Source organism: Microtus pennsylvanicus, chromosome 1, assembly GCF_037038515.1.
Source record: "Microtus pennsylvanicus isolate mMicPen1 chromosome 1, mMicPen1.hap1, whole genome shotgun sequence".
NCBI lineage: Eukaryota > Metazoa > Chordata > Mammalia > Rodentia > Cricetidae > Microtus > Microtus pennsylvanicus.
The window spans coordinates 222,033,902-222,045,899 of record NC_134579.1 but is presented as its reverse complement, the minus strand read 5'-3'; the positions used below and the strand labels follow the sequence as shown (position 1 = coordinate 222,045,899).

The 11,998-nt window shown below is 33.5% G+C and overlaps 1 protein-coding gene across 1 annotated transcript; it reads left to right on the top strand.

Moving 5' to 3' along the window:
• Positions 1-7,980: 7,980 nt before the first annotated feature.
• Positions 7,981-8,928, top strand: LOC142842676 (olfactory receptor 8H3-like). The gene has a single exon (XM_075959369.1). The coding sequence runs from the start codon at positions 7,981-7,983 to the stop codon at positions 8,926-8,928; it is 948 nt and encodes a 315-aa protein (XP_075815484.1).
• The last annotated feature ends 3,070 nt before the right edge of the window (positions 8,929-11,998 follow it).

Below are 11,998 nucleotides of genomic sequence, written 5' to 3'. Positions count from 1 at the left end.
GATAACAATTATGCTAAGAATTTAATTCTCCTTTATTTGTATTATCGCCTTGGCCTGTCCATCTAAAAAAGGAGCAAAAGCTTTTACTTCTTTATTTTTGTGGAATTTTAATTATATAAACATTTCTTGGCAACCAATACAAAAAATAAAATGTGATTACAGTTCTTAAAATTCTACTCTGCACAAATCTTATCATTATCTAATGTGTAAGACAATTTTCACAGTGATCACAGTGTCAGATGCCATCCTTTCTAATATGATTCAGCAAATTTCATCAGCAACATGGGAGAATAATTCCAAAACAAAGATTTAAGATGACATATGAAATCCATTTGAGGAAACAATCACTAATGATAGTTATTAACATTATAATCATATTAGTTTACATGAGGCAATTTTGCTTGTATATGAAGTCTATTGGCTGATGTTTTAGAAATTATTTTCAGTTATACTCAATCACAAACACAATTTTTTGTAAAGGAATACAATCTGTATTTTCAAAGTTTGGGTTAAAATAAATCATTCACGAGAACTCAGTTACAGAAGAATATTTGTTGCGATTCAGAACTGACATTTTCCTGAATAGAAAACCTGTAACAATTGTTGATTTCCTGGCTCTTGTTCTTTCAGTCTACTAATGAGCACGTGTGTCTCTGTATGATGGACAGATAGATAATTCTTGTTGTTGTCCCATTCTTTGCTTCAGCCTTCTTCATCCATTGTTTATGGGCAACTGTAAGTGGATTGCTAGTTTATTTTTAATAAGTCTCACATTTTGTAATCTCTTTGCCACCGTGTGTTTTCCATGAATTTGGAGTCAGCACACTATTCTCTTCTTACATTGTTTTGAACATGACATTTCAGAAATTTATTAAGTCAGAAATCTGCATGTTATAATACCCTTGTGTAATCTTTCTGTTAACTCTTTTGGAACCAAAATCATTCTTAAAATATCAAATAGTTTATTATTTACTCATCTTCCTTGATCTAATTTAATGAGCTTTCAAAGTTACTATAAAAAAAACCATGAGAGTAGAGCTGAGGAATGCAATTTCTGGACAAAACACAGCCCTTGAGACCACAATATAATAACAGCAGTGGATGTGTACACTTGCCTGCCATCGAATGGTCTCCTCAGTCTTCACACATTGAGAGAGGAAGAGCTCAGGGTGGTCTAAACTTCAACCCTGAACTAGTTGTTTCTGACGTATTCAGGAAGCAGAAAATCATTGCCTGTAATATAATACACACCTGTGAACCTACTGAGCTCAAATGTGTAACCCCAATGGCAGTGATTACATTGAGTCGATCACAAAAGAAAAACAAAAGACATGTTTAGGAAGTAAACTCACAGAGAAAAGACAGAATGACAGAGAAGGGAGAGAAATAAACAAATTGTGGGGAGACAGCATAATCAGAGTATATATATATATATATATATATATATATATATATATATGTGTGTGTGTGTGTGTGTATGTGTGTATACAAAATGCAAAAATGCAATTCAATGACTGAAATTTTTATTGTATCTAGTAATAATTGAATTTTAACATAAAATTGAAAATTAATTTATATTTTGTTACACACTCTAAATATTTTCCATTAAAGTGCTATCATTTCCACTATTAGTATAGTTTTATGTTTTTATTCTACAATAGTCAGAATTGTCTTTCTTATAATTATACATTATTTTAGAAAGTATATTTTCAATTTTTTTTCTAATCACCAGTTTTGAATACTTTAAAACTGTTTTCAAAACGTATAAATCATCTGATTAACTCATGAATTATTAATTTGTATTCCAATATTGATTAGTAATGAAAAGCTACATTTAGTTTTTAAATTGTTCTGCTTTAAGCCAAGTGCAAATTTTACAATTGTTGACGTATTCAAATTACTGCTGAATTTAATTAAATCCATATATATATATATATATATATATATATATATATATATACCTTAATTATCACTTTTAAATATTGGCTTTACTCTAGAGAAATCACAGGAAATTATTCTTATTTAGATTTCTTACAATTTCTTATAATCTTCAAATATTATTTCCCAATTCGCTTATGTTTGTAATCAAAAATAAGAATTAAATAAGCATTTGTTGTTTCCTCATTATTTTGACCCCTCTCTACTAATTAATCAGTTGTCTTCCTTAATACTCTCCATCTTACGTTTTGCGAAAAGTTGTCTCACTGAACCTGCAACTCACCAGGATGGCTAGACTAATTGGCAAGCAATCACCAGTTTCCTTCACATCATTGGTGTTATTAATATGTGGGTAACATACATAATCCTGGCACAGTTTGGAACATGAATAGTGGAATCCATACTTGACCCTGCATGTTTATGTGGGAAACAATTAACAGACTGAGCAATCTCTCAGTCTTTCATATATGTTATTTATGACCAATCAAACTTTTGATTTCAATTTATCAAACAGAATCTATAATTTGTAGATAAATGCTAACTCTTTAGTATTATTATATTATAATGAAAATAAAACTCTCTTAACTTCTTTATTATAAGACAAGAACATTTTATTTTGTTGTTATATAATTATAGCTGCTACTAAATTTGAAATATGTATATTTTTCCCATATCATTATTACCTTTATATGCTCTGCTCCTTATCAAATGCTAAAATATTCTTAGCATAGCAGTTAATGTCACTATATCATCAAAATGTTTATATATTATAAGCATAATTTTTAGAAAGACTGTAATATATCTGAGAAAATATTGTTCTTGCTTCTTAAAATCCCTGTGTAAGTTGTTTGTGGTGTGACATGTTTGTAATACCAGCACTTATATTTGTGAGGCAGGAGGATTGTCACTCATATGATAACATGCTAGACAATATAAAGAGAAATAGGAGATCCACGTTCAGGGCAAGTTCATGTTTAAAAACTAATCAATAATATAGCAATTGCAATAAAAAACAAGGAAATAAAATATGTTTGTGATTAGATCATCATTTTGAAATATATTTGGTGGGCTGGCAAGATGTCTGATCAAAAGTAAAATGCTAATCACAAGCCTGGCATCAAGTCTGATGCTCTTAACTCACACGATGGAGGAATGACACTGCCATATGTTTTTTCCTAACTTTCCTACGCGTGAAGTGGTGTGGTTCTGCACATCAAACCACGAAACAAAAACTTCTAGTACAAATATGGGGACAGGGAATATTATGTATTGCTAATAGGAGTATAAGTATAGCCACAATAAGAATTGAAATATGTTTGTAATTTAAAAAGAAAAATTATTATATAGTCCATGTTATATGATAATGCTGAATTACCTGAAGCAATTGATCATCAAACACCATAGCCAAGTTGGAACTAGATTAGAAATGGATAAAGATATTCTGATATATATATACAGAGAAATATTCTACAGATATTAGATGGACCAAATCCCATAATTTCCTTAAAAAGGAATAAAAGAAGTCTTAAAGATATAAATGCTACATGGTATATAGATTTTCATTGTAAAGTGATCATAAGATAAATTGTACTGTACCAATGAAAATATATGAGAGTACAGAAAGCATTTGAGAACATAAGATTAGATTTTGGATAATAAAATGTTAACAGGAGTTAATTACTTTCATTTACTTCTTTGAACTTTGAATGTATTCTATCTTTCATGAAGACATTTGACAGGATCATATTTTTTTTTACTTAATTTTTTCTTACTTTCTTTTTTATTTTTTTCTTTAATACAGTAAATCCAGACAGCAGTTTGCCCTTCCTCCCCTCTTCTCAGTCTCTCCCTCCACATATCCTTTCTCCCCCAAATCCATTCCTCTTCTGTTCCAATCTAACCCCCCCACCCCAACAAAAGAGCATCCATCCCAGGAATATCAACCCATCATGGCATAAAAAGTTACAATAAGACTAGTCACAAACCATCACTTCCCATTCCATTTTATATTTATTGAAAAAAAATTATTTTTGTGTTTAAAAATCCATCCCTATCACGCTACTTCAAAATGCCCTACGTTCATCTGCAGGTGACCTTAAAATTATATCCCTTGTATTCTTTTAGTTGCTGTCAAAGTGTATTAAGTGTCACCTTAGCAGGAATGATGTCACTTTATTTTCAGGCTACCAGGCATGGCCTCCAGTACAGCAGAGGTTTGCCGCCAAGTTTGTGGGCTGTGATGTGGAACTCAGGGGAGGAGCTGTATTTGGGGACTGTCATGTCAGCTTTAGGGAGTGTTAGCTGACTGTGGTTAGTGTTTTACCTTGGGTCCCTAAAACCAGCCTTGCCTTGGTTAAAGCAAAAATCTTCAGCTGATACTATGGGAAAGAATTTGGAGGCCAGAGAAGAGGGTGCTGTATGGGGGTGTTGGCATGACTTTAAAAAAGTTAACTTTGGTTTCTAGATCTAACCCCTGGTAAAGTATTGGAGATGCAGGACAGAATAAAGGGAAAAGGAGAAGTGTTGTAGTTTGGACTCTCGGATGGACTTTAAAAAGACTTAACTGGCAGAGGATGGTGTCTTAACTTAGGTTCCTATGATCAGCCTGACCTCTATTAAAGCAGCTGAAGGAGGTGTGATCTGGAATATGGAGTCCAAGGAGTGGGTTCTTTGGTCCCTAGATCCACCCTGCCCTTTAGTAAAGCAGAAGTTTTGCTGGAATATGGAGCAGAGGGAAGAGAATGTTGTCTGGGGTTGTTGGGTGGACTTTGAAGGGTTGCAGTAGGAGTCGTCTTACCTTGGATCCCTTGGACCAGAGTGGTCTCTGGTAAAGTATCAAAGGAGTGATCCAGGATATGCCCAAATTTATATAGCTTGATTGTGTTTAAGCTTTTTAATTTTGTTTTGTCTTTAATGATATATGACTGTTGAAAAGTGAAGTCTTCATGATGAGGATTGAATTCTATATTTATGTGATAGTAGAAGAAAATTAATTAGGATGCTGTTATGAATTATGCTGGTTTATTAAAGTTTCAACTGTAGACTCTTCTCCAAAATTAACAACTTCACTAGACCTGAGTAGCTCTCTAGGTGTCCAGTACCAGGTATAGGTTCTTTATTGTTGAACCAATTTTAAATACAGTTCAAGAGCTTTTGATTACTGTCAAGATATATGTGCCACTAATGCATCCTTGGGTTTTTTCAGTCTGTTAATTTGCTTGATTTGTTTTGTTTTAGACAATCTATTACTTGTCATTCACAGAAATCTTAGATATGTAGTACTGTTGGTTGTTTCTATTCATTAGAAACTTGCATGGAACCTTCTGGGACCATAAAACCCAATCTTCAGTGAGAAGTCATTCTGGTCAGTTTCAGCTCCAAGACTTCGGGGTCCTGTGTCTAAATGCATGGTGTCTTCAGTAATAGAGTCTTTTCACTTCTAGGGGAAATAAGTGACAATAGGAATTGACTTTAATGTTCTGGGTGTCTCCTGGACAACACTGATCATCAAGAAAAAGACATACTTCTGGTGCTTTATATTGTACTTTTTGCTATATGGTCTTTGACAACTGGAAGGAATATTTTCAGGGAGACGGGAAATTTTAATTTTAAATATATATATGTTTACATATTATATATGTATTTTACATAAGTAATTAGAAGTGTGATTTCTTATGACATTTTCAGAACCTGTTATCTCACCCTCCTCTCTTCTGAATTTACCTTTTACACTTGTGCAATTAGAGACTGTTTTCTTCAATAGATTAATTGTACCCTGCTATTTCCCTCTCTATTGTTCCTTACTGCTCCAGAGTCTCAATTTCTTTTTTCCTATTTTTTTTATTTAGTCAAGGATATGTATTATCATCTTGATGATTTCAAATTAAAAGATTCGGATGAGAAAGAACATGAAGGATCGGGCTTTCAGGGTCTCTGTTACCTTTCTCAACATGATCTTTTCTAGTTCCATACATTTTTCTGTAAAGTTTATGATTTTATTTTCATATAGATGAATTGTAGCCCATTGTGAATATGTATCACATTTTATTATCCACTGCCACTTGAAGAACATTTAGCTTTTATTTATTTTTTATTTCATTGTATTGCCAATAGAGCTATAATAAAAGTGGTTGTGCAAGTGTCTGTATGGCATCATGTCAAGCGCTTAGAATATGCATGCCAAGAAGTGGTATGGCTGTCCCTGTCCAGTATTAGATGTCAGTTGGTCAGTTCAGGTTTAAGCAGTTATTTTGGTGAATGTGTATGAATGTAGCTCCTTATATCTAATTTGACACCATCTCACAGCCAAACACTACTACTATGGCTCTTCTAACCTTTCTTCACTCACTTCTAAAATGATCTTTGAGTCTTAAGCACTGGAGTTGTTTTGTAAATGTATTAGTTAGACCTTGGCTCCCAACTGTGCAATTTGATTTGGTATAGTTTTCTGTTATGGCATTTTTTGCTGCTGCAAAGGTAAGTTCTTTGAAAGAGCAGAAAAACACACCTATCAGTGCATATAGGGATACATAATCTATTGTTTTTACCTATTTTATTAACTACACCAGAATCCATTTCTTCAACTTAAAATTTTTACTTCTGAAAATTTACTATTCTATAATCACAGTCTCATTGTCCAATTAAGCACTTTTTAATTGAAAATAATTCCACTAGCCACACTACTTATAAATGCCCTGATATGAATAGTGTGATCTAAATACATTATAAATTTAATATCTTAATGAGCATATGAATAAATGTTATGCATCAGAAAATAACATAGTTATCATGTTCTTTATAGGGCTCACAGGGAAAAGCAAAACCTTTGCTGATTTTTTTCTTTGACCTCAGTCCTTGAAACTTTGCCAAGAAACCCATTTCAGAAACCTCCCCCCGAGAATGACCATGTTACGTGATGCTCATGGCTTTATGTGATTCATCCTGGCATATGAAATAGAGACAAAAGACATATATTGCTTTGCTCAGATTCACAATTGTTCATGGAATAAATTTGGGTCATAAATTCCATTAAAACTTGATTTTGACTAAGACCTGAGGGAAATATCCAGAATAACCTAACTTATTCTGAATTTTTGAAAAATGAGTTTACAAAAATCTGGAAAAAATACTCAAAGGGAAAACAGAAGCTCTAAGACTGACAGGTTCAAATCCTTAAAGAAATTTTTTGTTTCATTTGTGAGAAAATTTGGGAGTTGAATATTTTCAGTCAGATGATTTTGGAAATATTTTGCCTCCATTTTTCTACCATCTTTGCCACTCAGAGTAAGTACTTTTAAAACCGTAAAGGCCTAAAGTAATTAAAATAGAGATTATTTATAAAAATATAAGTATATCATTTGGCACTTACAAAAGTAACATCAGGATTCTGACAAATAGAATTGGTGGGAGAATGATATAACAGAAATAATTCTTATTTCAATGAAATAATTTTACTTTAAAACTGTTTTGAAATGTCAGAAAAAGTACTCCATGTTTATTCATAGTTATTTGACTTATTGCAGCCTATTAAAATTCTGTAAAATGGAATTAAGCTTAACTAATATTGAAAAAAACAGGAAATTATACATTAAAGTTGTTTTCTACCTTTGTTACTTAAATATGATATTTCATTTATATGTACTAGAATAAGGGTATAGCTAACATCTTTGGTATCTTGCATTTTTACCATGATCCTAGACTGTATATGAGTTTGTAGTAAGTTTACATAAATTAACATGATTTTTTGCATTTTATATGTGTGTATAATAAGGGGATCATATTGCCACATACATGATGTTTCCTCTGTATTAAATTCATTAAATCTAATTAATTATACTGGCACCAATTTCTTTGAATTGTAGTACATAGTAACACATGCAATATCATAATCAAATTACTCTTTGTACTTTATTTGGCAATTGATTTACTGTTATGTATAACATATTGGTATAAAAGTACAATGACAAAAATACAGGAGAAATTCTATGCCATCATGAAACCAATGCATTATCTTTGGTTTCTTATCATTTAGGGACATTCACTATGAACACCTGGAATCACACAAATAAACCAGACTTCATCCTCTTGGGACTGACAGATTCCAAAGATATCCAGTTAGTCCTCTCTGTGCTGTTTCTCCTGATATACATGGTCACTGTGCTAGGGAACATAGGCATGATACTGATCATTTGTGTTGATAGCCAGCTTCACACTCCAATGTATTTCTTCCTCATACATTTGTTGTTCCTTGACCTCATTTACTCGACTGCCATCACACCTAAAACCTTAGAGAACCTGATGACTTCAAACAAGAGCATTTCCTTTACAGGTTGTTTCACCCAACTGTACATTTTTATCCTCTTGGCAGCTACTGAATGTCTTCTGCTTTGCTCAATGGCCTATGACCGCTACATAGCTATCTGCAAACCTTTACATTATCCTACCATTATGTCTTCACGATGCTGCCTTGCTCTGCTCACTGGATCCTACATGATTGGAACTGTGGATTCCTCTGTCACTGTGTTTTCCATGATTACACTACATTTCTGCAAGTCCAGTGTAATCCATCATTTTTACTGTGACTCATCTCCACTTTTATATCTGTCCTGCAGTGACACAAATAGTGCTGAAATAATTATATTCATTTTTGCAGGTTCCACCATTCTGGGTTCCCTTATCACAATATCTGTATCCTATGTGTCTATTCTTTCTACTATTTTAAAGATCAATTCCACTTCAGGAAAGCAAAAAGCCTTCTCCACCTGTGCCTCTCACCTCCTTGGAGTCATTGTCTTTTACAGTTCTCTGATCTTTACTTATTTAAAACCAAGTAAGTCCTACTCCCTGGGAAAGGATCAAGTAGCTTCTGTGTTTTACACAATTGTGATCCCCATGCTGAACCCACTCATTTACAGTCTCAGGAACAAAGAAGTGAAAGGTGCTGTTGTTAGATTAGTGAAGAAGAGACAAGGATCCAGGAATTTAAGGTAATGTTGAGAGTAAGTGGTCATTCACATTGCTTCTATCTGCATGCCATCTTGGTGACTGTCCTATGAAAACTGCAGTTAATTTTGCTCTATTTCTATGGGTCTTTCATACAAACATAGGTTGGTAATTCCCAGGAATGTGTTTTTAGATTTCAGTTTCGCTGGGTAAATTTTATGGAACAAATATTAAACACATATGTCATTTTTTTTAAGAAATAATAATTTTCAACTCAAGAAAATGTGTTTGAAATTCTTAGAGCTAAAATTTCATATGTATAGAACATTTAGATTAATATAATGGAAAGATATCTTGGCCAATTACTACAATTTCTGATATTACTCATTGTATAATATGAAATTTTCTATCTCTTCATTCTTGACAAGAAGTGAAATTTAGTATCCAATTTCTCTAGCAATATAAGACAAACAATAATTCAAAATACATGTGATAAGTTGATGGAAGTAATGTACTTAAGGAACTAATAAAAATACTCTTTATTAGTAATAAAAATGATTTCTTGAAGAATAATGACTTGTGTGTTATTTACATTCAGATAATTAATTCACAAACATGTAACTACCTTAAAATAATATATTCAAAAGTTTCCAAATTTGTGTTTTGCATAAGAATTTGAAGTAATTGTTAAGTAATAAGAAAAGTATATTGTGCTCTAATTCATAACATGACAATATTGAAAGCACTAAAAATTTCTCTTCAGAAAGGAAAGTAATTTATTGATGCTCAAGAGCATTTTCTTCTCAGTCAGTTACTGTTTGTCAGTGTAGTTGCAGGAACGTATTAGCTGTGTAAGCCTCCAGTTTCACATTCAAAAAAGATGACACACATATATTTTCTTCATTTAAAATCTCTTAATGTGTATGCAATGCCCCTAATTTCAGAAGCTATTCCATGTACTGGCTGTATTATATAAGTACTATGAAAGGAGTTCATGATTTATTTATCTTCTGCTCTCTGTGCTTTCTAGAATCTTTATTACATTACAATTAGCTTAATTTTGTTATTAGAAGTAGTGATTTGCAAACATTTGTAGGTTACTCATTTACTGGTTTTTGTCATTTCTGATCCTGAGTCTGTCATATAACATTTCAGGTTTTATGGCCTTTTTCTTTTTTCCATTCACTTAACTTGTGGTTTTACCTTTCTTTCATGTATTTTTGTTTCTATAATTACAAAATTTCTAGTGCCTGTGTTTGCCACACAGGTGAACAGTATCTGTAGCATTATAGATAACAATGAGAAACATGCATTGATTCATACAGAAAATCAGAAATCACAATACATAAGCAAAAGACCAGTGAGGTAAAAACAAAAATGCCCAGATTAAACACCATGATACAAAATACCTCTAAAAATATAGTTGAGTTTACTTTGTATTTGTCATCTTTTGGTGGACAGCAGATTCTCATTAGGAGTCATTTTTAATTAATTATTTCTTTCAAAAAACTGTCTTTTCTCATTTTATATCCGAATTTCAGTTCACACTTCCTTCCCTCCTCCAGCTCCCACCACTGTCCTCTTCTAAGCCGCCTATTCACTCCTCAAATTGGGTAAGGCTTCCGATAGGAAGTCACCAAAGTCTAGCACATTGCTTTGATGCAGGACCAAGACCCTCCCCACAAAATCTAGGCTTAGAAAGGCGTCCCTCCAAAGAGAATGGGTTCCAAAAAGTCAGTACAAGCTATAGGGATACATTTTGGTCTCGCTGCCAGTGGACCCACAATCTGCCCCAGCCATACAGCTGTCACCCGCAATTAGAGAGCTTGGGGGAATGGTATGATTGGCTATGGATGGAGATAGAGACAGAGACCCACATCGGACCACCGGACTGAGCTCCCAAGGTCCATCTGAGGAAGAGAAGGAGGGAGAACATGAGCAAGGAAGTCAGGACCGCAAGGGGTGCTCCCACCCACTGAGACGGTGGGGCTGATCTGGTGGGAGCTCACCAAGGCCGGCTGGATTGGGACTGAAAAACATGGGATCAAACAGGACTCCCTGTAAGTGGTGGACAATGAGGGCTGACTGAGAAGCCAAGGACAGTGGCACTGGGTTTTGATCCTACTGCATGTACTGGCTTTGTGGGAGCCTAGTCTGTTTGGATGTTCACCTTCCTAGACCTGGATGGAGGGGAGAGGACCTTGGACTTCCTACAGGAAAGGCAACCCTGACTGATTTTTGGACTGGAGAGGGAGAGGAAAGGGAATAGGGGGAGGGAGATGGAAATGGAAGGCGGGGAGGAGGGATAAATTTTTAATAAAAAATAAATAAATAATAATAATAAAGAAGGAGAAATAATGAAAAAAGAATGATTGAATGATGCAGAGATTGTGATGGTCAAGTGAAGAAAGAGCTTAAAGAGTTATATTTGTTTAACACTATGCTATCCATGAATCTTTCATTATTCAACAGTTTAATTTCTAGTCTTCCATAAAATAAATGAACTAAGAATAAATCTATATGAAACTAAGGTAAACATGCTGATACAATTAAACCCTTGGTGGCTGACATTTTTAAATGAAGAACCCAGGAGGCAGAGGTGGGCAGACCTCTGTGAGTTTGAGGCTAGCTTCATTCACAAAGTCATAGCCTCAGCAGCCAGAAATATGTAGAGGATTAAGTTGAACATTGCTTAAAACTCCTTATGGGATTAGATTAATTTGTTCTGAATATGTTAGCAGATAGCAATTGCATTAAAGCTATGAAAGAAGAAAACTTTCATATTCAATTTAGAGTGTGTAAAGAGCGATTATTATAACCCATATGATAAAATTCCAAAGAATAGACTCCTGGTGATATGAATGTTGCAGAAAAATCAAATAAATGAATGACAAAAACATTTGTATCAATAGTGCTTTAATATTCCTGAGTTTTAATTTATCCATAACTATATAAGTGATGGTATTTTTTCCTATCTTTGACAATCAGAAAGAGAGATACTATTAACATGTTAGCTCTAACATTTTGGAACATATAGACTATTAACAAAATCTCAGGAGATTTCTTTCTCTGTAAAATATAGACATAAAACAGGTGATATTTTTAGGGTTATTATCTT